This window comes from Polistes fuscatus, unplaced genomic scaffold (genome assembly GCF_010416935.1).
Source record: "Polistes fuscatus isolate 324 unplaced genomic scaffold, CU_Pfus_HIC Scaffold6, whole genome shotgun sequence".
Taxonomy (NCBI): Eukaryota; Metazoa; Arthropoda; class Insecta; order Hymenoptera; family Vespidae; genus Polistes; species Polistes fuscatus.
In genome coordinates, this window is record NW_025113140.1 from 5,766,643 (window position 1) to 5,792,586 (window position 25,944).

At 30.4% G+C, this 25,944-nt stretch overlaps 3 protein-coding genes and 1 long non-coding RNA gene across 14 annotated transcripts; 3 read left to right on the top strand and 1 right to left on the bottom strand.

Moving 5' to 3' along the window:
- The first annotated feature begins 361 nt into the window (after nt 1-361).
- On the top strand, nt 362-4,667 carry LOC122523071 (protein smoothened). Of its 2 annotated transcripts, XM_043644613.1 has the most exons (9): nt 362-528; nt 582-849; nt 1,090-1,407; nt 1,496-1,936; nt 2,019-2,191; nt 2,262-2,602; nt 2,766-2,967; nt 3,060-3,230; nt 3,308-4,667. In XM_043644613.1, the coding sequence occupies exons 2-9, from the start codon at nt 841-843 to the stop codon at nt 4,557-4,559; spliced, it is 2,907 nt and encodes a 968-aa protein (XP_043500548.1). In that variant the 5' UTR covers nt 362-528; nt 582-840; the 3' UTR covers nt 4,560-4,667. The 2 variants fall into 2 exon arrangements, with proteins under 2 accessions (XP_043500548.1, XP_043500549.1); XM_043644614.1 differs by having other exon boundaries at nt 362-844; nt 1,251-1,407.
- Nucleotides 4,668-5,292: 625 nt separating this feature from the next.
- Nucleotides 5,293-16,525, bottom strand: LOC122523078 (androgen-induced gene 1 protein-like). Of its 6 annotated transcripts, none has more exons than XM_043644634.1 (6): nt 16,441-16,525; nt 13,657-13,820; nt 7,053-7,190; nt 6,762-6,979; nt 6,490-6,641; nt 5,293-5,410 (listed from the first exon to the last, which is right to left on the bottom strand). In XM_043644634.1, the coding sequence occupies exons 2-6, from the start codon at nt 13,801-13,803 to the stop codon at nt 5,316-5,318; spliced, it is 750 nt and encodes a 249-aa protein (XP_043500569.1). In that variant the 5' UTR covers nt 13,804-13,820; nt 16,441-16,525; the 3' UTR covers nt 5,293-5,315. The 6 variants fall into 6 exon arrangements, with proteins under 6 accessions (XP_043500569.1, XP_043500568.1, XP_043500567.1 ...); XM_043644633.1 differs by lacking the exon at nt 16,441-16,525 and adding an exon at nt 15,065-15,186; XM_043644632.1 differs by lacking the exon at nt 16,441-16,525 and adding an exon at nt 8,648-8,856 and having other exon boundaries at nt 13,657-13,744.
- Nucleotides 12,589-14,473, top strand: LOC122523080. The gene is made up of 2 exons (XR_006305243.1): nt 12,589-13,119; nt 13,526-14,473. It is a non-coding gene; the product is annotated as an uncharacterized LOC122523080 (long non-coding RNA).
- Nucleotides 16,344-25,156, top strand: LOC122523077 (clavesin-2-like). Of its 5 annotated transcripts, none has more exons than XM_043644624.1 (6): nt 16,344-17,251; nt 22,158-22,368; nt 23,091-23,295; nt 23,582-23,705; nt 23,815-24,027; nt 24,138-25,156. In XM_043644624.1, the coding sequence occupies exons 2-6, from the start codon at nt 22,212-22,214 to the stop codon at nt 24,843-24,845; spliced, it is 1,407 nt and encodes a 468-aa protein (XP_043500559.1). In that variant the 5' UTR covers nt 16,344-17,251; nt 22,158-22,211; the 3' UTR covers nt 24,846-25,156. The 5 variants fall into 5 exon arrangements, with proteins under 5 accessions (XP_043500559.1, XP_043500560.1, XP_043500562.1 ...); XM_043644625.1 differs by having other exon boundaries at nt 16,344-16,620; XM_043644627.1 differs by lacking the exon at nt 16,344-17,251 and adding an exon at nt 19,213-20,411.
- Nucleotides 25,157-25,944: the final 788 nt, after the last annotated feature.

The following is a 25,944-nucleotide window of genomic DNA, read 5'->3' on the forward strand; positions in this document are numbered from 1 at the left end:
GTCTTAAATCTACAATAAAAAAACCTAAATACTATATAATATATACAATTAACAGAAACTAATTAATCTGATTTTATGCAAACCAATATTGTATGTATAACAAAAAAACTAATTAATATTTAATCAAATAAAAAATTCAAATTTCCAAAATTTGACCGTTACAAGATGATATTCATATGATCTCGCCTTAATAATACTAATCGATATAAAATAACAATAATTTCATTATAATAAACAACAAAATACTTCCACACACACACACAAGAACTGAAGAATATTTTTAATTACTGAAAAAACAAAAACTAAAAAAAGAAAACAGGAATCAGTACTTAATTAAATAAAAGATTCAAATGAAAACATTTTTACCGCCACAAGATGACGTTTCATACGATGTCACCTTAATGATATTCACCGGTGTAAAATTACGAATCCATCTTAAAAAACATTACCTTCCATGTAAAAAGTGAAATATATTTGACATTTATAAAAAACGAGGAGTAAAATAAGAAAAATAATTGAAATAAAAAGGTAAGAAACACAAGTAGCGCTACCAACGAATTATTTATGAAACTGTCTAGCAGCCAGGCTACTTTCAAACTTGGGAAATGCGAAACAATGCGAAGTATGGTATGGGTTGTGACCGGGGGTCGTCGTGGGTGGTCCAAGTCGTTCTCAAAGCAAGCTTCTCTCCTCGTGTGTGGTCTCAGGGGTTTCTACGAACACTGGACTCAACTATCCGTTCTGCTGCTAGAAGATGCGAGACACTTTGTCCGAACAAAAGGGAGGACTTTCTCGGGGGCTAATCAAGAATACCTGAACATTTAATTTATTTCTGTTTCTATGCGTAAGGTATTATTATTATTGTTATTATTATTATTATTATTATTATTATTATTATTATTATTTTTATTATTATTTTTTCACCCTCATTCCTTATCCTCCCATTGAAATCTCTTTTCATTGTTTACATTTAGAGACACGTGACTGGGACAACTTTTTAAAATAAAAATACGCGCGCTTTTTTTTCTTTTCTTATCGTTGTTGTTAATTTTTATTATTTAATTTAATTTATTTTATTATTTGTTTCAGATTATGATTGCATTATTATGCTGTTTGTTTATACTTCGTGTAGTCAACTCGGAATTGGTTGATTCTTTTACTGGCAATTCCAATGGCGAAAATGAAACATGGAAAAATTTAGATTTAAGTCATAGACATAGGATTAAGGATTCCAATTATTTGCTGGACAGATATCCTTTAGGAGAATTGCCTTCTGATTCTGAGAACTGCCGGAGACCTGCAAAATGTATACCTTTGCAGAACAATACTTGTATGGGTACCAGATTACCTTATTTGTCTACTACGTTAGATCTTGTATCCGAATATACGACACCTAAATTAATTCAGGTACATATATTAATTGAAATTTTATAATTTTACATATAATATTTTCAAGAATAGAATTTTTATAATTTCGTCTGATTTTTTTTTATAGGAGAAGTTATATTTACTACAAGCACTTAGACACATACCAAAGTGTTGGGCAGTTGTACAACCATTCTTGTGTTCGATATTCATGCCTAAATGCATAAACGACACTGTTGATTTACCATCCCAAGAAATGTGTAAAATGGTATCTGGACCTTGCAGAATAGTATTCAATCATACTATCTGGCCAAGTTTCGTCAAATGCGAAAATACTAAACTTTTTCCGAGATTATGTAAAAATGATATTAGAGAATTGAAATTCAATACTTCGGGTAAATGTTTGAAACCACTTATTCCAACCGACAATGTGCTTGCAATTTTTGATGGCGTTGATGGATGTGGTACGCAGTGCAATGATCCATTTTTTACATCGGATGAGCAAAAACAAATTCATTCTTTTATTGCTTGGGCTGCTGGTATTTGTTGTTCATTTAATTTTTTTACTGTGGTAAGTTTCTTCTCTTAAATGATTAATAATATTAATGATATTCAGTTAATAATATTTCAAATATTATTTGTGTATGTTACAGGTCACGTTTTTAATAGATTGGAGAAGTGCAAATAAATATCCTGCGTTAGTTATATTTTATATTAATTGTTGTTTTATGGTGTCATGTATAGGATGGTTAGTACAATTTACTCCTGGAAGTAGAGACGTTATTGTATGCCGTAAAGATGGTACATTGAGAATGAGCGAACCAAGGTACGTTTCTTCCATATTATTTTAATATAAAAAACAACTCTATAAACTATAAGTATATTGTGATTTTCAGTGGAGAAAATTTATCATGCGTTGTTGTTTTTGTACTTGTTTATTATTCACTTATGGCTGCGATGGTGTGGTTTGTCATTTTAACATACGCTTGGCACATGAGTTTTCAAGCTCTTGGTAAAATTCAAGATAGGATTGATAAAAAGGGTGCTTATTTTCATCTCATTGCTTGGTGTTTACCGCTTGTTTTAACGGTGACCATTATGGCATTGGGAGAAATAGATGGCAATAGTGTAACTGGTATCTGTTTCGTTGGTTATTCGAATCATGCAGTTAGAGCTTGGTTTCTGCTTGGGCCTGTGGTAATCGTTTTATTCGTTGGAGGATACTTTTTGTCCAGAGGTAAGATTTACTATTTAGAAATATTCATTATATGTTCCATCCAATAAAAATAATGTACGTTTTCATCTATGCTTCTGATGTTGCTATGTGTAAGTATTAATCATAATAACGAAAAGAAAATTATATATTTAAATGAATACTCATGGTTTTATTTACATTGTAGGATTGATCACGCTTATTCGCTTAAAAATCAGTAGCCAAGAAATAATATCTGAAAGAGCAAGTTCTAAAATAAGAGAAACCATCGTTAGAATGGGCCTATTTTCAATTTTTACGTTTGCAGCAGTCATAGTGACTTGTTATTGCCACATTCATGAATTTCAGCATTCTTGGGAATGGCGAAAAAGTTTTCGTGATTATATGATGTAAGGAAATCATTTCTATCAAAGATATTTTAATCATACTATCATTTATCTTTATTTGCAATTGTTCAATGAATTATTTTTAATTGTTTAAGATGTTCGATAACAACTAAGTATGCAGACATATCTGAATGTAAAATGAAAGCAAGACCAAGTGCTGCCAAGTTGCAGTTGCATTTACTTTCGCCATTTTTTGCTGGTATTCTCATGTCGTCATGGGTTTGGACAGGATCCACAGTGGATACGTGGAATAGATTTATCCGACGGTACGATGCTACATATTAAATAATTTTGATCAATATTCAAACGATCAAATGATACCAATTTATTTTCTTTTTTGTAGGACTTTTAATAGTGAAACTGAAGAACCGATAAAACTGAAGAAACACAAAGTGATAGCACAAGCTTTCGCAAAACGCAAGACTTTTAACAGTGCTGGTCGTTTATCGATTAGTTTTCATAATACTCATGAAGATCCAGTAGGATTAAATTTTGATCTCAACTCTGTAGCATCTCAAGACTTTAGTTCAACTTGGGCTGCTGCTTTACCAAAATTAGTGACAAGAAGAGGAGCACTTGTGGGTGGAACAACAGGTTCGGTATCTAGCAACAGAAGAAATTCTGTTGATTCTGAAATAAGTTTCAGTGTGAGACGGGTATCAGTGGAATCTCGAAGAAATTCATTGGATTCTCAGATATCCGTGCAGATAGCTGAATTGAAAACAACGAGAAAGGTAGCTGGAAGTGCTCGTGGACGTCGTGTTAAACGTAGAAGAGATTTTGCTAAATCAAGATCTAGCAAAGTTGGTCCACTTTTTCGTCGAGGCAGTTCTACGTCTCAAGAGAGTCAGCTTGGTGCACAAATACTTTCAGCATTGACCATTGGTGGTACATCCAAAGTCCCTATTCAAGTTCCTAATATGAAAAGACGGTCGGCTAGTGCAGGATTGGACGAACGTGTTTTAAATTCTAAAATGTTAGAATGGAAAAGTCCGGGTATGTTATTACCATTTTTATTTCCAAATCAAAGCGGTAGCGATGAGAATTTAAGTAGCGAAGAAAAAAGGCATCGAGATATGAGAGATAAAGATATTGATATAGAAGCAGGCAATGCAGACAAAGACGATCAAGATACTGACAGTGATGATAGTCAGCCTGATGAAGAAACGAAGATGTTGGGAATGGAAGAACCAATAGAAAATAGTAAAAGTAAGATGAATAACAAAAGTGGCAAGAATTATTGTCACGAAAGTGATATTAGAACTAGAGAAGGTCGTAAAAGTAAATACTTGTTACAAGACGAGGCTATCCTAAAACATTTACTTCAAGAGTCCAGTGAAACGAAATTGAAATGCGAGTCGGAGAAAAAAGACACATACAAAAAGGCTGGTATGGGTGATTTAGCATCAAGTTTGAAATCTTGTTGTCCTGAATTAACACGAATAATGGACAAATCGGATGGGCAAATTAATGCCAGAGAAATAGCTACACAAACTTCTTTGCCTCTCGATATTTTAGAAATGGAGGAACTAAAGCAAAGTATTGACGAGATTATTAACAGCAGGCATTGTAGTTCTAAAGCAACGCAAATGTAATTATAATTAAACGAACAATTTGAATATTGCAATATGTAAGACTGAACATTGACACTAATCAATTTTTTATATCATCGAAGAATAAAGTTCATTCATATGTTTAATGTACAACACTATAGCAATTTAAAATGTTAACATTATTATATGTTTTTAATAGGTAAGGATATACTATTTTTTTCATTTAATTAGTATGTCGAAACTTTTCTTACTGTAAATGATTTATGACTTGATTTTTATACAATAATATTTATGTATAGTGTATATCTATATTTTTATATATACTTTATTATTATTATTATTATCAAAATAGTTTAAATTTATCGATGAATATTTCAATGTATTTATGATGCCAGACTTCTAAGTGTATCATAGTTTAAGGAATATAAAAGAACTATTTTGTTTCCCTTCATAAAAAATTAAAAATTGTTTCAATATATACTTAAATATTAATTAATGCGAGGATGTTTATACATAAGAAAATTTATGTATAAAATATTTTATATATATTTCGTTAGGTATAAACAATATAAAACATGACTCACGCATAATCATTCAAAAAATAATTTTAGGTCGAAACCTAATTAAAATAATACACAAAGTGTAGAAAATGAATCAGGTTTGTCAATGACATTGTTTTAAGCTCATCCTTGACAATGCTATTAGCAGAGCTTTGTTTTTTAAAGCTCGTAGACAACGTTTATCTTACATTCTTCATCTTTTTCTTTCTTATTCGTTTTTATCATTCGTTTTCATCGTTTAAGCAAGACCAGGTTTTTCCTCTTGTTCTCGTTCGGTTGACACGGATAATACTTTCAAATCTGGGTTGTTATTCTCTGCTAGGTATTTTTTACCTATATCCGATACAAATATATGTATATAGATATTTTAACTTTTATTGTTTGCTATACAACAAGATTTTTATATATTCTAAATTTGTAACGAATTCAAATGTGTATAATATTTTTAATTATATATATAATGATTGATATATACCTTTATAGCGTGTGTGTTTGTCCCTACGTGCACACCATATTAATATTTGATTACTTTTATTATTATTATACTATATATAGTAGGTTAAAAAAGTATTTGAACACTTCACTTTGCTACACTAATTCCACCACCTGAGAAAACTATACGATTCTAAAATTCCGTTGGTTTTATAAGAATCTCATTAGTAATTTCAATATCTTTTCTTTTTCCCAATACTTTTTTTACCCACTGTATGTATCATACTCTCGTTATAAAAAAGTACAAAAATAATGATTATGACGAGAGTCTAATAATAGAGAGGCGCATTATTATTAATTAAACCGAATTTTATTTACAATCGGTCACTTGCTCTATATCCAGGCACTATTACTTTTTAGTTTTTCATTAGGGTAAGGGAATATAAAAAAAAAACAAAAAGCAAATAAAACTGGAATAGGGGTTGTAAACACAATTATTTGAAAGCTTTAGCGAGATAAACTCACTTAAAAACATGCTTTGAGCATCAGAATCAGTCAGTCTGCAGACTGTTGAGCAAAGTTAACACGACCCAAACAAAAGGTTGGATTATCGATTCAGCAGCATTTACCGTGTGAAATCTGCCCGTGTGCATGCATAGTATTCTTTTCAGAGAGAGTGGGTGTTTTACGGGAACTGGGAGGATTCTGTCTGTTCCCTTTACATTACTTTCTTTTTTTTTGTTTGTTTTAATGTTTTGATAACGATGATGATTATTATTTTTTTTCTTTCTTTTTTTTTTTTTGTAAAAAGAAGAACAAAAAAAAACGTGCATTTTTTTCAACAAGTGAACAATAAAAGAAAATTTTATTCACTACCACCACCGACGGAGAGGCAGATCATGATTTGTGATCACTTGCCGGTGACAAGTTTGGCGGGATTTACTTGGAATGAGATTTGTGTTGTTTAGTTTTACCGTTACCCCAAACGAGTTTGTTCAGCATTTCTCCGGTGAAATATAGTAACAACATGAATATCAATAAACTTCCAAAGAATACTACTCGCATTGCTGGCGTCAATACTTCCAACACTGGGTATACCCAAGAGCCGTTCTTGTAATATATCACGTGGATCCTTTAATAAAAAATTCATTCATTATTACAATTATAATAAATTCGTTAAAAGTTTGTCCAATAAATGAGAACCGACGTATTGATGTTTCTTTTCATATTTCATAAATCAAATTAAACTTACCAGACTAAGTAAATAAGCGTAAATCCTAGGAGACCAGAAATAGCATGCGATCGTTTAGGATATTTTCGTGGTGCTAACAATAACTCGATAACGATTGAGACCATGATCATCGTATGCATCAGATGATTCAACCACCATGGAAAATATGGATCTAATGCTTTTGGTAATACCAATTCACGATCGATGAACATTAACCCCCAAAACGTAATCCCCACGAACTGTAACGAATATTATTAATATGATAATATTGAAAATAATTTCATTTTAAGACAATCATCATTTTTTTCATACCATGGCTACAGGAAAACAAAGAGCCCCGAACAAATAATCCTTTAATTTCCTTATAAATGGTGGTTTCTTTGGGGCAACTGCATTGGTACCATAAAAATCGTTTATGAGGCATATTAAAAAGAATATCGCTTGTAATATCTGAAACAACAAATTACGAATTAATCAATTGTTCATTATTTCACAGATTTTATTTCAAATGAAAAAGTCTACTTTTTTATTTCTTTGCTATGTGGTAATAAAATTCAAATGAATCAATACTGGACAACCTAGAAAATATGTCGTAATAAAGAATCTACTAGTAGATTGGCTGTTAGTTGTTAGAATAAGAAACGTGTATGGAAATGAATGCTAAAATAGAATTTGTACAAATTTTGAAATTCTAAGAGTTAATGATACTTTGGAATGATGTAATCAGTGGATTTGTAAATAACGAATTAACTTTCGTGTTAGAGTCAATTATTGGATAAGAGGCTTGTGATGTTACGAAGGCGACAAAATGACGTTGCTATTCAATAAGAGTCGCTTAACACGTGCATAGAAAATATAATAGCCGATTAAGAATAAGAATAAGACAAGGAGAGGCATCTATCAAAAAATTGTAACTTGTTATTTGTTGTTTTATTTTCAAAGGATAGAAATAAAAATTGAGATGCTTGAAATGATCTATTAAATAACAAAATTGAATTACGCGGAAAGCGGTTTGATGGGAATAAAAATGTACAATCAAAAACCCGGAAGAAAATTTCTAGGAAAGTGGAAAGAGTGTAACAGAAATCGATAAATGGAATCCTACTACATAGTACATACTCGTATTGAATAACACGTAACGAATAAAAACTAGGCTCATTTACTATAATCGGTATAATAGCAGAAGTATACTACAGTCCAACCGCATCGGGTTTAACTTGAAACGTTTGCTTGATTCTTCCCTTTTTAGTTTCTGAACAAATCAAACAGGATTATTATCAGACTTTGGAGTTTGAACTTTACGGAGTTCCGAGTATATGTGAACGCGGGAGACCCTAAGTATAGTGTGTAGAATTGAATATGATTTTTATTTAAATAATAATTAGAATTTTGTAGAATTTGGGGCCCTTGTCAACCCAAGTAATTGTATTTTTTTTTACTTGTAGGATAACGCACCGCTAGTCTTTGGATTATAGTCGAAAGGTTAATACACCTTTTCTTATTTTCTTCATCACAGATATATTATTATGTATCCTCGTTGTGTTTTCACCGATTACATAACGAGTTAGCTAGGTAGCTAGGTAGCTAGGTAGCTAGGTTGCTGGGTAGCTGGGTAGACTGTTGCTAATAAGAGGAGATGTTGTAAGAGTTACGACCATATTAAGCGGTTTACCATATAAATCTATTTCTTTTTCTTTTTTCTTTTCGTTTTTTAGGATTAGATTAGGACAATAAGGAAAACGTTTGGATTACAAACGGGTTTTTAGTGTTAAAAGATTCTTTTTCAACTACAAGGATAGACACGTCATAGTAAATGATAACTTACAAATTAGATAATATACGTGTTGATAAGTAAATTAAAAGAATAAAATAAAGGACAAAAATGATCCTTTATAAACTGTACTAACCGCGTCCCAAAATGTGAAAAATTTAAATCTTCCACCGAAAGCGCTGTGGCTCTTCATTATATGCGTTGGCACCACGGTGTACGTGTAATCGTAATAAACAGAATATGCGAATTGCAAACATGCAATCGCGTGAAATCCTATGAGAATAGAATCTCGCATCTTGTACGGCTAGTTTCTTTATCTTTCTTTCTGGAATCCTCAGGAATTTTCTGGAATAATACATAGACTATTCCTTCATTTAAGTTTCTATTTTAAAAAACATAATCTTTTATCTAGTTTTATATATATATATATATTTATGACCTAAATTATAACGCTACTAATTGCACCGTGAATTTCTAAATTTTGTAATAACCTTTTCATCCTTTTGACCATATTTTCGTCTTTTACAAAACTCACATACACACACATACATACACATTCATACTATTTCTATCTCTTTCAGTATTGGGTTCTTTCACTGTCAACCAGCCGAGACACGATCGTGTTTGGATCGATAACGGAGATAGCGAAAGATAGAAACTAGGCCTCGTTTGCTGATGTACTCTAAGGGTTTCTCTTCTTTATCTTTATATTCATCTTCATCTTCATCTTCATTTTCATCTTATTCTCTCTCTCTTTTCCTTTCCTTCTTCTAACTCTTAACTTCTTTCTATGCTTCATTCGTTGTTTATTAATCTTATCTAGCTTTTTTTCTGTTATCAATTAGATGAATTCACGATTTCGAGATAATTAGATGAAAATTCAAGGTAGTAATTTCTTCTATCTTTGCATGCACGTGTCAAGTGTATCTCTGTACTTTTTTTTAAAAAAAGAATAAAAATCACTCAAGACACCGAATCTGTTCTCTATTTAAAATAGAATGTGTGCGCGCGCGCGCGCGTATCTCGTCGTCTGCTTTTATTCTTCTTTTTTCATCAGAGAGAATTGCTGTACTATTTTATTTTATGTAAGCTATCAATCGAAATTATCGTTCTTTGCGATTATTTGCGTATATTATTTTTATTAAAATTCATATACATGTTATCGACTGAACACTACAAATATGATTAATCGGGCTGACTCGTTTATTTTAAAATAGGACAAATAACAAATTTTTAAAGTAATCTAACTGTAAAGATAAAAATAAAATATTCGAATGTTTCAACCGTTATCGTTGTATTCTCGTTGTCAAAATTTATATTTTTTATTTATACTCATATTTTTTGGCTAAAAATGCTTACGTTTACATTAATATTTGAAATATAATAACTGCCTACTGACCTGTTTAAATTAAATCATCTTCAGCAAATAAAACAAAATACATTTAAACATTTTGCAATATTACCGCAACATATTTTTATCCTTATGTAATATTATTCTCCTTTGTTTTTTTTTCTCTTTTCTTAAATAATGTTCACTCATAAATTTGCGTTACAGTAACAATCATTCGACTTTTTTGACAAGATAAGCAAAAATTGCTGACAAATAACGAAAAATGAGCAAATTAAAAAATAAAAAGAGATAATTTACAAATCATTAGATGTGTTAATTACGCGTTCACGAAGATGACCCTATAGAAAGGGTCAAACATTGTTTTTTTATCATCGTTCATCGATGTAGTTGCATATCACAGCGGCATGTCTTTCACACGTGTCTCCTTTCATACTCACACACTCACTCTCATTCTCTCTCTGTCTGTCTCTCTCTCTCTCTCTCTCTCGTACTCACTGTGAGAGCACATTCGCTTTCTGATATTTTTCTATTTTTATTCGCATCATCGCTCTCCCTCGTATATTTTATTTTGTTTTTCCTCAGCTATAAAGTTGGATGACACGCGGGTAGGAGCCAATCCTACCCCCCCCCTCCCCATTTCAACCCTCTACTCCTATACGTGTATTTACACCGTACGTATTCGTAATTTTTTAATTTTTCTCATTCGACCGATTTACAAATATTATTTATTAACGAATAGTGTTATCGACCAATCATATTTTTATTTGAACGACGCAGAAATACGAGAGACAGAGAGAAAGGGAGAGAAATAGAGAGAGAAAAGAAATAAAAAAACAATTACCTATGTATCTATATGTTGATTATTATCCGTGTTAGAAATAAAAAAAGAAAAAACCTTGATAAAAATCGTTGAACTTGATGATTCGCGTAGCTCGTGCTCCGATCCTCTCGGCAGACTGTTACTTACTGACGGATGAGAGAAAAAGAGGTGGAAGAAGGAAGAGAGAGAGAAAGGGTAGTAAAGAGACAGAGACAGAGAGAGAAAGAGAGAGAAAGAGCGAAAGATTGAAAGAGGGGAAAAGGAAAGAAAAGGCGTGCGCGGCCACGTTCGTTCTGATGCTTGTTCACTTTCGAGCATGCGAGTGGCTTTTGGAAAGAGAGAAAGAGAGAGAAAACGAGGGAGAAAGAGAGAGAGAGAGAAGAAAAATTCTAATTGGAATGGGTTGGACGAAAAAATAGAAAAACCAAATACATTGAACCTAACAACAATGAGAAAAAATAAACACCAAGAAGAAGAAGAAGAAGAAGAAATAGTACTGCGAAATCTTAAAGGTCAATTGTTCAAATTCCAAATCATACTTCTTTCTTTCCGTAAGTTATGCAACGCACGCAATATAAGTATGATGCATTTATTTAACTAGTATAGACAAGACACAATATCGTATCAGGTAGGTAACTGATGTGAGTTTGTGTCGTAACAGACGTATACTGGTGTTCCACCACTACTACCATTTTTCCTGTTATATTATACTTCCTCTTTAGAGTGGGGAGGGGGAGGGGATTATTTTATACGATCTTTCCTCTTTTATAATCTCTTATCTATTTTTAATTGACATCGAATTGATTAGATTTATCTAATTGATAGTGTTTATTATTATGTGAGATGAATTACATATGATTAGCATCGAACGATCGTCTGAGAATAAATTGGAATTATATTGGATATTGACATCGAAAAGTGAAAAGTATTGTTATCGATTTTGGCAAAGGGGGGATGATGAGGGGGAGGGGGGAGGGAGAGGAGGAAAGGAGATTGTTCAAATTAATACGCGTATGCTTCCTTGTGTTTAAATAGTTTGACACGCGAGATAGGAAAATGCGGGAAATGTTCATTCTAAATGTAGTTCAGTTTGTAGTGTTTTATTCCGAAATGAATAAAAAAGAGATGGACGATGACGAAGCAGAGCGATGATGACAACGACGACGACTACGACGACGACTACGACGACGGCGACAAGTATGCAGTTGATTTTCTGCGCAGACCAAAACGCGCATGCTCCATTACATCGTCATAGTCGTAGTCGTAGATTTCCGGGGGAAATATATACAAGTAAACATGCTTGCACTTTTATAATACTCATATAATATATTCTTTATGCGTTATATCTGAGTTGGGAGAGGCAAATTAAAAAAAAAAGTAAGAAATAACAAAATAAGGAAACTAGAAGAGATAATTACAATTATGTCGTAATAGTGTTTCACCTGTTGTTATGATAACACATAGGTGATAGCTTTTTATAATATGTTTTTTAAATGCATATATATATGTGTGTGTGTATGTATATATATATATAAATATATACGTGCTGTGTGTATATGTGTTTGCTAATGAGCTAGGAAGTATAATTGTACATTGCGTATGCTCGTGGATAAATGAATCATTCATGTGTTATACCATTTTTGTTTTTCTCTTTTGTTTCTTTTTTTCTTTCTCTCTCTCTCTCTCTCTCTCCCTCTATCTTCCAGCATCCCGTCATAAATTATGCACCCTATTATATTCCCAGGCGAAGGCTTCATACTCTTCAACGTGAAATGCAAGAAATCGAACGGGATTTGCTATATAACCGTTTGAAACCGCAATGCGTTAAGCGTATTTCCGATGCTCCAGAGTTTCGAATGAATTGAAATGAATTGTTAGATAAGATGGCGGTTCTCCATTTTTATTAATGTCTTACATCACTATTTTAATTAAGTATTCTAACCTTGATTCTAGTTTCTTTGAGTTTTTTTTTAATCTTTTATTTTTATTTGAAAAGAATTTAATTGACAAGATTAACAGAAACTCGACTTTGACGATAATAAAATATCTCATTAAAATTTATACAACATATAGAAATGCTAATTATCTCTTATTATGTTTAACATAATCGATAATTTCAATTTTGATAAAATATCAGGATGTATTTTTTAATACATGTAATTTATTATGTTTAACGTAATCGGTAATTCCAATTTCCAAAAATTATCAGGATGTATTTTTTAATACACGTATTTTTAACGAACTTAGATACTAATAGTTTGTTTAAGAAAAATAATTATGTTACTTGCGTTTATCGATACCTGATATTATTCAAAATTTCAAAATCATTTGATATTTTAACGATAGACACTTCGGATCTAATATAGGAACTCTTTTTGTGATTCGATTCAAAAAAGTTTGGTGGATGCTAATTGTAGTAAAATAATGCGAGAAATAGGTGAGAAATTGAATTTATCAAATTCGACTGAACATGATCATTTAAAACGTCTTGGATTCTAAATATCCCGCGTAGAAATAAATATATTTGTAAAAATATCGATAATAAATATACAAAGTGTATATTATATACTTCTAAAATATATTTAAAACATAAAACATTTATATTATCCTAGATATAAAAATGACGATAAAATATGTATCTATTTAATATATAAATGTAATATAATCTTATATATTACAAATATAATATATATATTTATTTCTACACGGGTATGAGAAAATTGTCTTTTATTTTCCATTGAAAAAACGAAATTACTTTTGAATGATCTAATGTAGAAATATTTTTTCAATTATATTATCAAACTTCTCAATTTCACAATGATAATAAAATTTGAATATTTCAGAGATAAAAAAGCATTATCGTTGGATTCATGGTAATTTTCGTCTTCGTAAAATACTTATTAGTTATCAACAATGAAAAATATCGCAATGTGTCAAGAAGGAAAAATAAATTTTTAATAAAAATCCTACTTACACAGTTCCAAATCGTCAGAAACATCAAGTGTCCAGGATTAAAGTTTTTAAATAAATTGCTGTATGGTGGGAAAAATGGCATTTTATTGATATTAATTATCGAAGCAAGGGCCATGGAGAGAAGCCCACTGTGAATTAAAAATTCCATCTTGTGTCAGATTTTTCCTGAAACAAATCAAAACAAAAAAAAGAAGACATATTTTAATTTATTGATTTATTTCAATTTCTTTTCGAATTAATGTATGTGAAAGCGGCTTGTAATAAGTTTATTCTGAAGTTGTATGAGTTTTACGCATTTGAATCGATATGTATTTATGTATGTGTGTGTATGCGTGCATGCGAATCTTTGTATGCATGTGTATAAATTATAATCGAGACGAGATGCAAAAAGTCTTGATCGTAAGACAAAAATTCCAAATAATAAATTAGTAATTTTCTTATGTAAATAGATGAATTTACAATAAAAAATGTCATCAAAAAATTGATACATATTTAAACAGACACGTGAGTCTATTTATCAACGATTATTCGTTTAAAATAATATTTTTTGTTTAGATAATATAATCGAAGAATTTTAGTATGTCATAGATGATTTTTGTTTTCATGTTTGCAATAGCGTGTGCAATGTGCGATACGTAAGAGAAATAAATTATTGAAGTTAATACTTGATTGTGGTAATTATGATCGATGAAATGATCGTGTTCAAAATCAAAATGACTTTTATTCGATCTTATTTGTTATAACATCGTTCATTTCTAATGTATTTGAATGTAACTAAAAATTTTTCAGTTTAAAATACAAAAATGATTACACTCGCACTGACTTTTTTCTATCCAATTTCGATGATGAATTTTATTCAAAACTTGCACTATAAATTTATTGAATTTTATTATTATATAACAATCAATCAATATTATAAAAAAGATAAAAACCAATGAAGATTCTTAAAATACAATTGAACGAGAACTCTCAACCGTGTTCCTAACACGAAACTTTTTCGGTTGTAAGTGACAGTATTGTTTCTTTCAATCTTATTAAAGTAATCACTTATAATCATGTGAATAAATTAACACTTTGTAAGAAGAAACGTTTATCTTTTATCCTGTAATTACAAAAAATATTAAAATTGTACCTTACTTGCTGTAATTAAAATGTAAATATAAATTTTGGTTTTCATTTCATTCTGTAATGATAATCACTTTTTTTATAATAATTTAATAAGCAATTGAAAGAAAATTGGATTAGATCGATAAAATTATAGTTAAGATTAATTTTATGGGATAAACGTGTATATGCAAACACAAACATTTATGTTTCATACAAATAAATTTGAATAATCGATGAAACTTAATTTTATTTCGAGATATGATTATCATGAAGATAATTTAATATATGAAATAATATAATACCGTTTTCCTTTTTAGATTAGAGAATAATCTAATGCGATTAGTTGTTTTATTACTATCAATAAATCTACGTGAAAATCTTGAACATTTCCCGCGAGAAGTTGATTTCAAACTGATGAATGATACGTGCTGCAACTTCTTTCTAGCTCGTCCTCTACCCCACTCCTCCTTTTTTTTTTAATCATTTAACCGATATAGCTGTGAAATAAAACAACGCGGACTTCTTTTTTATCTTTCAAGATAAAATGCTTTTACTCGGATAACAAAGTTTTTGTTTAGTGAGTTATTAGTTTTTGTTTAGATGTTGAACTTCTTGCAAGATTATTTTACTTTGATATAAAAATAGAATTAACAAACGAGACTAGTAGTGTTTCTTCTCTAATTTCATATGTATATAAATTTAATAATATTTAATTTTAAATGTATGACTTTTTTTAAACAGATTCAAAGATGATCTTATAAGTTGCAAGCGTTCAGTTTATTATTTATTTATTTAACATTTATTTCTAATAATCAATTTATTCGTGCGCGCGCGCGCGTGTTATGATATAAAAATTATTTATTATTTTAGTTATTATCACAGCAGGATATATTAATTTTATTAATATGATTTAATAAGCAAATATTTTTATCGATGGTTCAAAGATCGTTCCTAATCATTTAGGATTGGACTACCATCAAATTATTTTGGTGTCTAAATGAATTTATAATTTATGAATATTATGCCGAATCGAGTAAATGTTATCGTTTTACGCGATATAATAAAAGATGTTATATAATCCCGGATACAACATTAATCAGTTATAATTTTATTTTTTACATTAACGAAATCTAATTAATGACGAGAATGATTTTTTACTAGTATACTATTTTATAAACTTTGATCAGCGACAGTTAATATAAAAACGTATTTATTCTGAATAAAAAGATTAATTTAAATAAAAGACTAACGATAGCTTAATACGTAATATAATGTGTCTGGAAAATTTTCAGTATTATTCTTATAACAACTTTTTATTCTACTGAAGTGTGTACTTGATTACATACACTCGTTCATCGTAAATGGCTCTTAATTTATGCTCTCCAATAATGTATGGACTCTATTATATGATGTTCTTTTCATGACCCGTTGAAAAATCTTAATATTTATTTCAAACGAATGTTACAATATTGAGAGAATATGTGTGTGTGGTGTGTGTGTGTGATCTATGAAAATTGGGGATCATTAATTATTGATATGAAGTGATTTTAAATCCTGATTATTACTGTCTCGCTTCAATGATCATAAGTTAAGCAAATATCCGGCTTATTAGAGATACTTGAATGCATGCAGTGACACAACATGGGTGCTGACTGTACTATTAGTTCATAAGCTTTACCTCTGGTGTAACGTTGCTTGTCCAACCGATCGACGAACCAACTAAAAACTACTTCGTTCGTAGTTAAAAATACATATTTTAAAATTAAAAATATTCAATTCTACAATTCACTGTAATTAACACAAAAACGATTACGAGTATGTCTGTGTGTGTGTGTGTGTGTATGTATTAAAAGTTGGCGTGAGTACATACATGCGATTTTATACAAATCACTTATCAGAAGATAAAATAAAACTTTTTTGTAATAATTATTAGACAAAATTAGACATTATTAGACATTATTAGACAAAATGATAAGATAATAAAAATAATGAGTCGAAAAAATGTGACAAAATTAATGGCGAATGTTTACATTTATTAGTGAATCGAAAGAATAATCAATTGCTGGTAAGAAGAGAGAACAGGGCACCTTTCTTTCAAGTTACACTCGTTGTTATTCGGTACCAACTGACTATACAAAGTCACAGTCCTGATGAATGTTCGGGGAATCCATAAAGTGGCGCCTTCGTTTATAGTCCGCAGGTCGGTTACCGGGTTAACTGTTTCGAACTGTCAGTTTCGCGCTGGACTGTTTCCTCGACAAGTTGGTTCGAATTACTTCGAACCAATTCGAGCGCAACAATTCGCGCAACTACAAAATATCATAGTCTTCCTATTAAACAAAAACATCAAACACTAAAGGAATAATACGAAGGATCTTATTTTCTTTTTTTTTTCATTTTTTTTATTTGTGCTATACTTACAAAAACAAAGTGCAATTTTTGTGTTTTACGTGTTGCGATATTGAAAAGAATTTATTTAGCAATACTTGGTAAGAAATTTCGAATTATTTTTACATGTTTGAATACTTTAGTATTGTTTTTGTTTCAATTCGATACTTACAATTAAATGTTTCTTCGTATTTGTAGTGTATTATCTTTTTTCGTCGTTGCAGACATATATTTTTTTTCTTTTGTTTATTTATATTGTAAACGAATTAAATGATTTAGAGACCAAATGATACATTCAATCTCAATGTCAATTCTCAATGTCAAAAGTTCATTGACAACTGTATGATGGTTTTAACAATTGTTAATTGTTTCACATACATTTCGATATACCAATTGGTGAATGTATTTTAAGCAAACGGTCCTTAATATAAATAAAACACTGATAAAATAATATTTTTAAGTACCTTTCAACTTTATTAATTTATTTGATTATTCGTTCTTGAGATATAATGTTTTCGGTATCACTGTGGACTCCATTATGGTCAATTTAAATGTCATTGACTTTTTTACATTAAAGATTTTCATTAAAGATTTCTTTTCAAGTTTTTAACGTTTTTATTTCTTAAATTAAATTCAAAGTAATTTTCTTTTTTTATACGAATGAAAATAAACGAGGTTCATAAGATCTTTCCTCGTTGGGTAAATATGAAACGTCTGGTAAATTGACATGAGCTTCATATTATGTTAACTGTGTCTTTTTTTATTTCAATCGATAAAAAAGAGAAAAAGAAAAAGAAAAGAAAACAAAGAGAAAAAAGGAAAAAAGATAGAAAACCGATAAGCTTGTCCTAGGTTATTTCAGCTTTGCAAATGATAAGCCAGTGATAAATCGATAATCGGTTTCGTTCGAACTTTTCGTCATGGAAACGTCCTCAAAAGGAATTCCAACTTGAACTGCTGACAACACGTTAGCTTGGTTCAACCTATTACTCTTCCACTATCTTCAAGATATGAGTTGATAATGCTAAACATTAAAATTACATTTTCATTTTGGCAATGTAATAAATTAATATTATTAATGGAAGTTGATAAAGTATGAGTCAAAAGTTTTTCATATTCTTGCTAGTTCCATTGTAGTCAATTGAAATGTCATTGATTTTACAGTTAACTGTCTAAAACTATCCTGTGATTAAACGAAAATGAATAATTAACGAATAAAAAACTAGCAAGTAGACATTTTTGACCTTGTTCGCAACGTGAAAAGTAGACATATATTTTTAAGCCAATAAGGTAATCCGATATTACGTTTGTAGGATTAATCGAATATCCTCAGATATGGCAGAGAGAAAAAAGATTGGCAGGGAATTTTTTTCATTTCGTTTTACCAGTTCGTTTCTCGAGCGTCATATTACGTAACCTGCGTCCTCGATGATGTTGTGTGTTACGGTTTGCTTCGCTTCCACGCAACTTGTAAACATGAATTACGCATGTATCAATGCGTTGTACCAACTCGTTTTTCCATTCCATTTTAAATAATATTATTTCTCAATAAGTGCATAACTAAAAATAAAATAAACCTTGAAGAAGGAAAGAAAAAAATGAAAATACTTTCAAACTACATTTGATTAAATTGAATTCATTCGCAAAAGAAACATTTTCCATTGCAAAATTCTAATAGATATTTTCTATAAACGTATCACGAATGTATCTCAAAGAGAACACGTTCGAAAATATCGATCCGTGTGTCATTCGATATATCGCCGAGTTTCGTCCTTGAAGTATTACAAAAGATGCAATAATCTCAAACCGATGATTAATATTCATTTCAAAATCCATTGGTGTTATCACAAATTGAAATGCTTTTAAACAATTTTTATTTTATGATGGTCGTAATTTATCAACTAAATTATTTTAATTACAAATGTTTACCTATAAATCAATTTATATCGATATCTTGAATACATTTTTTTTTTACATTTACATTTATGTATATATTTTTACATATATTTTTATATATACATTTTACATTTATGAGTAATATATTTACATATATGGTATCCTAAAAATAATAAATGTATTATATTCATGCATTATGATCTAATCCATTAGGTTAGTTTTTTAGTTTTTAATCGTAAATAGTTATAAACAACAAATTAAAAAAAAGACATAAATAAGACGTTTTAATTAAAAACAATTTACAATGCACGTAGAATTTTAAAATAGTCTTATTGACTCGGCATAATTGGACGTACTCCAATCAACTAGTTTGCAAAACGTGACTATCAAACACATTCGTAAATAACTTATTCTCTTTCTTTCTCTTTTTGAAAAAGTTTAGTGTTTGAGTGATTTATTTTCATCGTTATTCGAACAAAGATAAATACTTCATGTTTTTACATACCACCAGATATAAACCATCTATGTCGTATGTTTTCTTTGTTGCATTTTATCGATAAAACAAGTTTATTAACACGTTAAAAACAATTAAATCATTCCATAAGTATCCAAATAAAATAAAATTTCATTTATAAATATTATTCGAACATTTCGAATTCCATGCGAATGTAATTTCGATCAATTGTACTAACATGTGTCGTAAATAAAAAGTAAAATCATAAAACCAACTGTATATTCTAATCTAAAAAAAACATTCGATATTAATTGTTCACCAAAAATGGTTCTTCCTTGATGACAATATAATTTCGATCAATTGCATTAACATATATGTAGTAAATAAAAAGTAAAATCATAAAACCAACTGTATATTCCAATCTAAAAAAAATCATTCGATGTTAATTGTTCACCAAAAATGGTTCTTTCTTGATGCCAATATAATTTCGATCAATTGCATTAACATATCTAGTAAATAAAAAGTAAAATCATAAAACCAACTGTATATTTCAATCTATAAAAAATCATTCAATGTTAATGGTTTACCAAAAATGGTTCTTTTTTGATGCCAATATAATTTCGATGAATAAATAAGAAATAAAATCGAGAAACCAACTGTATCTCAATCTAAAAAATTGGATGTTATGTCTCGTTCACCAAAATGATTCCTTCTGATCATTTTTCTTACACCTGCCCTGATGAGTCTCCACAAACACACATACACGTAATATATACACATAAGAATTAAAAGTAAGTACTCGAATACAGTAGGCTCTCTCTTTCTGTCGACGCCAATGTACCACAGCGATGTACGTTGTTGAATTTTTCGGAGAACGGGTTCACAATAGCGGCGCAACGAGCAGAAAGTTGGTGAGTCAGCTTCCATTTTTCCCACTCTTCTCTTTTCCTCATCCTCCATATTCCCTTCTCTTTCTTTCTTTCTCATATACACAACACACACACATATACACACACTGAAATTACACATTCTCATTGGTAACCGGCTTATCCTGTCCTTGTTTTACTCTTTTGGCCGATGTTTCTCCCTCTTACAGGTAACCGGCTTCTTCTTGTCTTCTTCTATCTTTCACAACTCAACTGAAAATCCTTCCTTTCTTTCTCACTCCATACATACATATACACACACGTTTATAAAACTCTTTCTCTCTCTCTTTTTATCCTGCTCTTTCATATTTCACAAGAGCTACACTCTATAACTCTGGTGAACAACGACCACTAGCATGCGATTTTATCGGCGACCTGTCAGTTGCTGATCGAGCTTACCTTTTGAACGTTCGATCTCTGAGATCCTTACTGTCATTTTTGTTTTATCATAATTTATCTTTCTTCATTTTCTACCATCGTCCTTGGATTTGTAATAATTATCATCCGAGAAGATTGATCACGAGGTACGCAAGTATTTCAATTAATAATGAAATTTAATTGAACAGTTTTTTAGTGTGCATTTTAATTAATCTTGGTGGTGCTGTGTAAATTCTAGTGAGATATGTGCGAGTTAACGAATTATTTATTAATAATAAATGATACGACACGTTCATTATAATTATCTTCGTTTCTTCACTTCCTTTTTATCTTCTTCTTCTTCTTCTTCTTCTTCTCTTATGTCTTATTTATCTTGTTACGAGTTTTTTTAATTATGCAATGCTTGCATGGATTGAAATATAATCACGGAAATGACTCGAACAATATCATAAGATTTCGATCCACGAATGTTATGTGTAACGGGTGTTGTAATCGACTGTATTCTAACGGTTTGGAATGACTTTCGATGGTCGTAATTGATCAAAAGAGTTTTTTCTATCGAAAGGAGTTGTTGATTCCCGAGGTGATTCGCCTTCTTCGACGATGACTCATTCTCTTAGAAAGTTGAAGGAGTATATTGGTCACTGATCTATCTGAATCGATCGATAGATCCATCGATCTTATATCCTTTCAATAGGATTCTTTTTTTAACCTGGTAAAACTTGAAGATCTTTGGTCCTTGACTTGGATGAATCATCGTAGAATTCATGCACCTTTTGAAGAAAGAAATGAAAGGGGATGGGAGTGGAGGGGAGGGGGAAGACGCGATGCTCTCATTATTTAGGTTAATGTATTTAAGTTGATATAATGAGTAACCGTTTTATCCTACGAGATACGAATAACAGTTATGATTAATCATTCGATATAATTTTCTTCAATTTCTCATATTTGCCGTGACTTCCCTGGGAAAGTCACGGAAATATTTTTTTAATGGTTTTGTAAAAGAAAAGAAGAAAAAACCGTAAACAGGAAAAAAAAATATAAAAATGATAAATAGTGATTACTCGAGCTAGAGTTTATTTACTCATGGGTGCGTTTGTAGACACACTGATCTTTTAAGTCAACATTTGTCAGAGTTTTATTTTTAAATAAAAAATTTACTCGGTTAGCAAAGAGTGTTCAGCGATCAGATTCGGACAATGTAATTCGATCGGTGTACTCGAATTTCATATTACGAGTATTACGATAGTTAATATAGAAATATATAATAAATAACAGTAATTATTAAACGATTAATAATATTGTTTGATATGTAAAATCGATATTATTTTTGTTTTTTTTTTGTTCTTTCAGGATTAATTCCTCTTGTTTAATTGAAGAAGAAAAGAGGGAATAATATTTGAAAACATGTCGGAGTATTGCGAATATATGTGGGCACCGAGTGGTCACGCAAGTACAACGCTTTCTCGGAGCATTTACCAAGAAGATGTGAGGTTGGACAAGCGAGACAAAAAGCTGGCCATTAAATCGGTTCGAGCGATCCTTCGAGAAATGCCGGATGTGGGTAAGAACATTTTTGTATACTACATTCAACTTCATATACACGAAAATATATATTGGGTTGGTCAATATATATATATATATATAAGTTGCGTAGTCATTTTTATTATATTAAAATAAATAATATAGACACACTGTATATTACATTTTAAATTAAAATACATTTTCAATATATTTATAATTAAACAAGCAGCATTAATATTTTTTACTCAATATGTTTAGTATTTTATATCTAAATAAATAACGCAGATATTGTATTGCATTTTATATTAAAACATTTTGTAATATATTAATAATTAAACGAGCAACATTAATATTTTGGATTTAATATATTTAGTATTTTATACTTAAATAAATAATACTATCACGTTTTATTAAAACATTTTACAATATATTAATAATTAAATATTTTATATATTATAAAATATCAACAACCCTTCTTGGCCAATCGAATAATAATAATGTACAAATAAACAAAGAATATATTTTAGAAGAGTAGTTAGTGACTAACTTGAAAAGCTTCGAATTTCCGGTGAAGTCTGGTTCGTGCCTTCCTGCCCGATATAATTCCGCGTCCGTATTCAAACCGCTTCCCGTTTCGCCTTGAGCATAACAATGACCCCGTCCCTTTATCATCCTTTTCATATTTTTTTTTTCTCTTTTAAATTTATATATATTAAATATATGCATGTGTGTTTTTAACTTATCATTATTGACTTGTTCTAGACTTGAACAATTGTACGGACGAATATATTACGCGTTTCCTGCTTGCCCGGAAGTATCGAGCAGAACAAGCAGCTGCTCTGATAGCTGCTTATCAAGCTCAGATAGCACATCGGCAAGATATATTTGGCAACCTTACTGCTCGTGATCCTGCTCTTCAACGTGCCTTACGTGCTGGTATACCTGGTGTTTTACCTGCTCGCGATAGGTAAGTTTAAGATCTATATAATTTTATCTGCTTTAACTAAATGTATCATAAAACTTGTTGAATGTAATCAAAAGTATTACTTTGTAACACTTAAGATTTGTAATCATTTTTTTTATTTCACAAAACTGAAATAATATAATCCGGTCCTATAAAAATGATAAAAATGATAAAAATGATAATAATATTAAATAATATAACTGATAAAAAACTGATGCAATATATAACATATTGAACAATAATAAATTTACGTTTATGTCAATCTAGGAAAATAATATTTGATTTTCAGGAAAGGTAGGTGTGTTCTAGTAATTCTAGCTTCGCAATGGGATCCAATCGCAGTACCAGCGTTATCAGTTCAACGAGCAATTTTTCTGGTTTTAGAAATTCTTATTCAAGATCCAAGAAATCAGGTAAGTTTGCTGAAAAAGAAAATTATTAAATTAGAACAGATGAAAAAATAAACTTAAGTAAATAATCCGGATAATTCAAATACGCTTATCTTTTATTTGATATTTACAGCACTCCGGTTTCGTAGCAGTGGTAGATTGGAGTGGATTTTCACTTAGGCAAGGAGGTGCATTAGGTGCAGCAGCTCTACGAAACTTGATAGCTGCGCTTCGTGGTCGATTTCCGGCTAGATTCAAGGCCATACACTTCCTCTCAGCTCCTTTATATGTTCAAGCAACTCTGGCTCTTGTTAAACCTTTCCTGGATGAAAAAACTCGTAATAAAGTGAGTTTTACGTATAATACATTTGCCATTGAATAAAATTTCATTTAATTTCGTTAATAAGTTTGAACGTTTCAATGAATACAATTTAAATGAATTTAATATTATTCCAGATATATTTACACGGAAATAATCTCAGTACACTCCACGAACATTTGCCAACGGACATTTTACCTGCCGAATTAGGTGGTACAGGACCATCTTTCAATCCTGGTCTTTGGGCGGAACCAGTTATTCACTCGGCTATGAAGGAAGCTGAATTGGCTGCTCTGAAAAAGGAAAAGGATGAAAGAAATGACAATGCTTCCGAAAGACTGACCAATTCACCCGAAAACGACGACAAAGTAATAGAATCTAGGAATGTTGAAAATTACAAAAGAAATGAGCCACTTTTCGAAGGACGCAAACAGGAGAAGGAAAGTTTCAAGAGTTTTGGAAAATCGTATAGAAACAATGGTGACAATAAGAGCGTTGAATTAAGTTTGATTAGGACAACGAGCTCGTTTGATTCTAAAAATGTAAACAAACTAGAAGAACAAAAGGATAGAACGCGTTTAATTGAAATTTCGGAAAGTAAGAATGGTAACGAAGCTAATAAAATCAATAGTTTGGATAACAGAATGGATCATTTGAGAGAGGTTGATGATTTAGCGTTACTCGAGTTACAATCTGAAACGAATTCGAACGAATTCGAGATGATACCCAGTAGGCCTGGCAGCGAAGATAGCAAAGACAATTCGTTGGACAATAGATCGGAAAAGATTCTCATGAGAACTGGAAAAAGTCATACACCGACAGAGGAAATGAATCTTATTACGTAAAAGTGATCTTTTTATTACTTTCTTTCTTTCTTTCTCTCTCTCTCTCTCTTTCTCTCTCTCACTCTCTCTATGTCGATATTAGATATTTTTTCGAAAGATTCTCTAAATATTAACCCTTTTTTTACGACATGTACCGACACGAGTATCGTTCCATATCAATTTTCTATCGTTACATTTTACGACCCCTTTTATGGGTCGGGGACTGATGACTCGTATATGAGTCGCTGAGAACTAAAGGGTTAAATATTATATACAATGTAGTTTTTTTACACTTCAACATTTTTAAGTGATATATACAGAGTATAGTGGGAGAAAAAGAAAAAAAAAAGATATTACTTTAAGTATATTTGCCGATACTTTGATGATGCAGTTGTCGATGAACTTCTGTGATGAAAGTAAAAGTATTTTTTTTTTTTTTTTTTATATTTATAAATCATGTTACATGTACTTATTATCTGATCCTTGTTTTTACGTGGACTAGTATATCGTAGGTTTTAAAAATATTATTTTTATTATAGACAAAGTATTGAATATTTCTTCTCATTTTTGTTTTTTAAATATTTATCATACTATTAGAGGAAATATTTACTCGTACGACAAGAACTGATATATATATATATATATATATTAACATATATAATGCTTCTTTTATGTATGCTTGTAACGAGGCTAAATTTTTTCTTTAGAAAATTTATAGCCAAATCGAAGCTGAAGCTGATATAGTTGTTTTTTTTTTGTCAAATGAAGTTCCTGTATATCTTATTAATAATAATTTCGTTTTGTTTTTGACGCTTATTTAACTTGCTTTAAATATAGGTTCAAATGCATAAACTCATACATCGATGAAATATTTTTAAAAAACATATTAACTAAAAATCATGCAAAATACGTCCATTAAATTCAGAAATTGTATTCGTTGTACTTGTAAATATGTAATAAATAATTTATTCTACTAAAATATTGATCACAGAATTTCAAACACTTCGAGTATTTATTTACGAATTATACGATTTTTAGAATATATTTGTGATGATTATGACGATGGTGATGATGATGATTATGATAAAATTGAAAGAACAATATATTTTCGAACAAAATG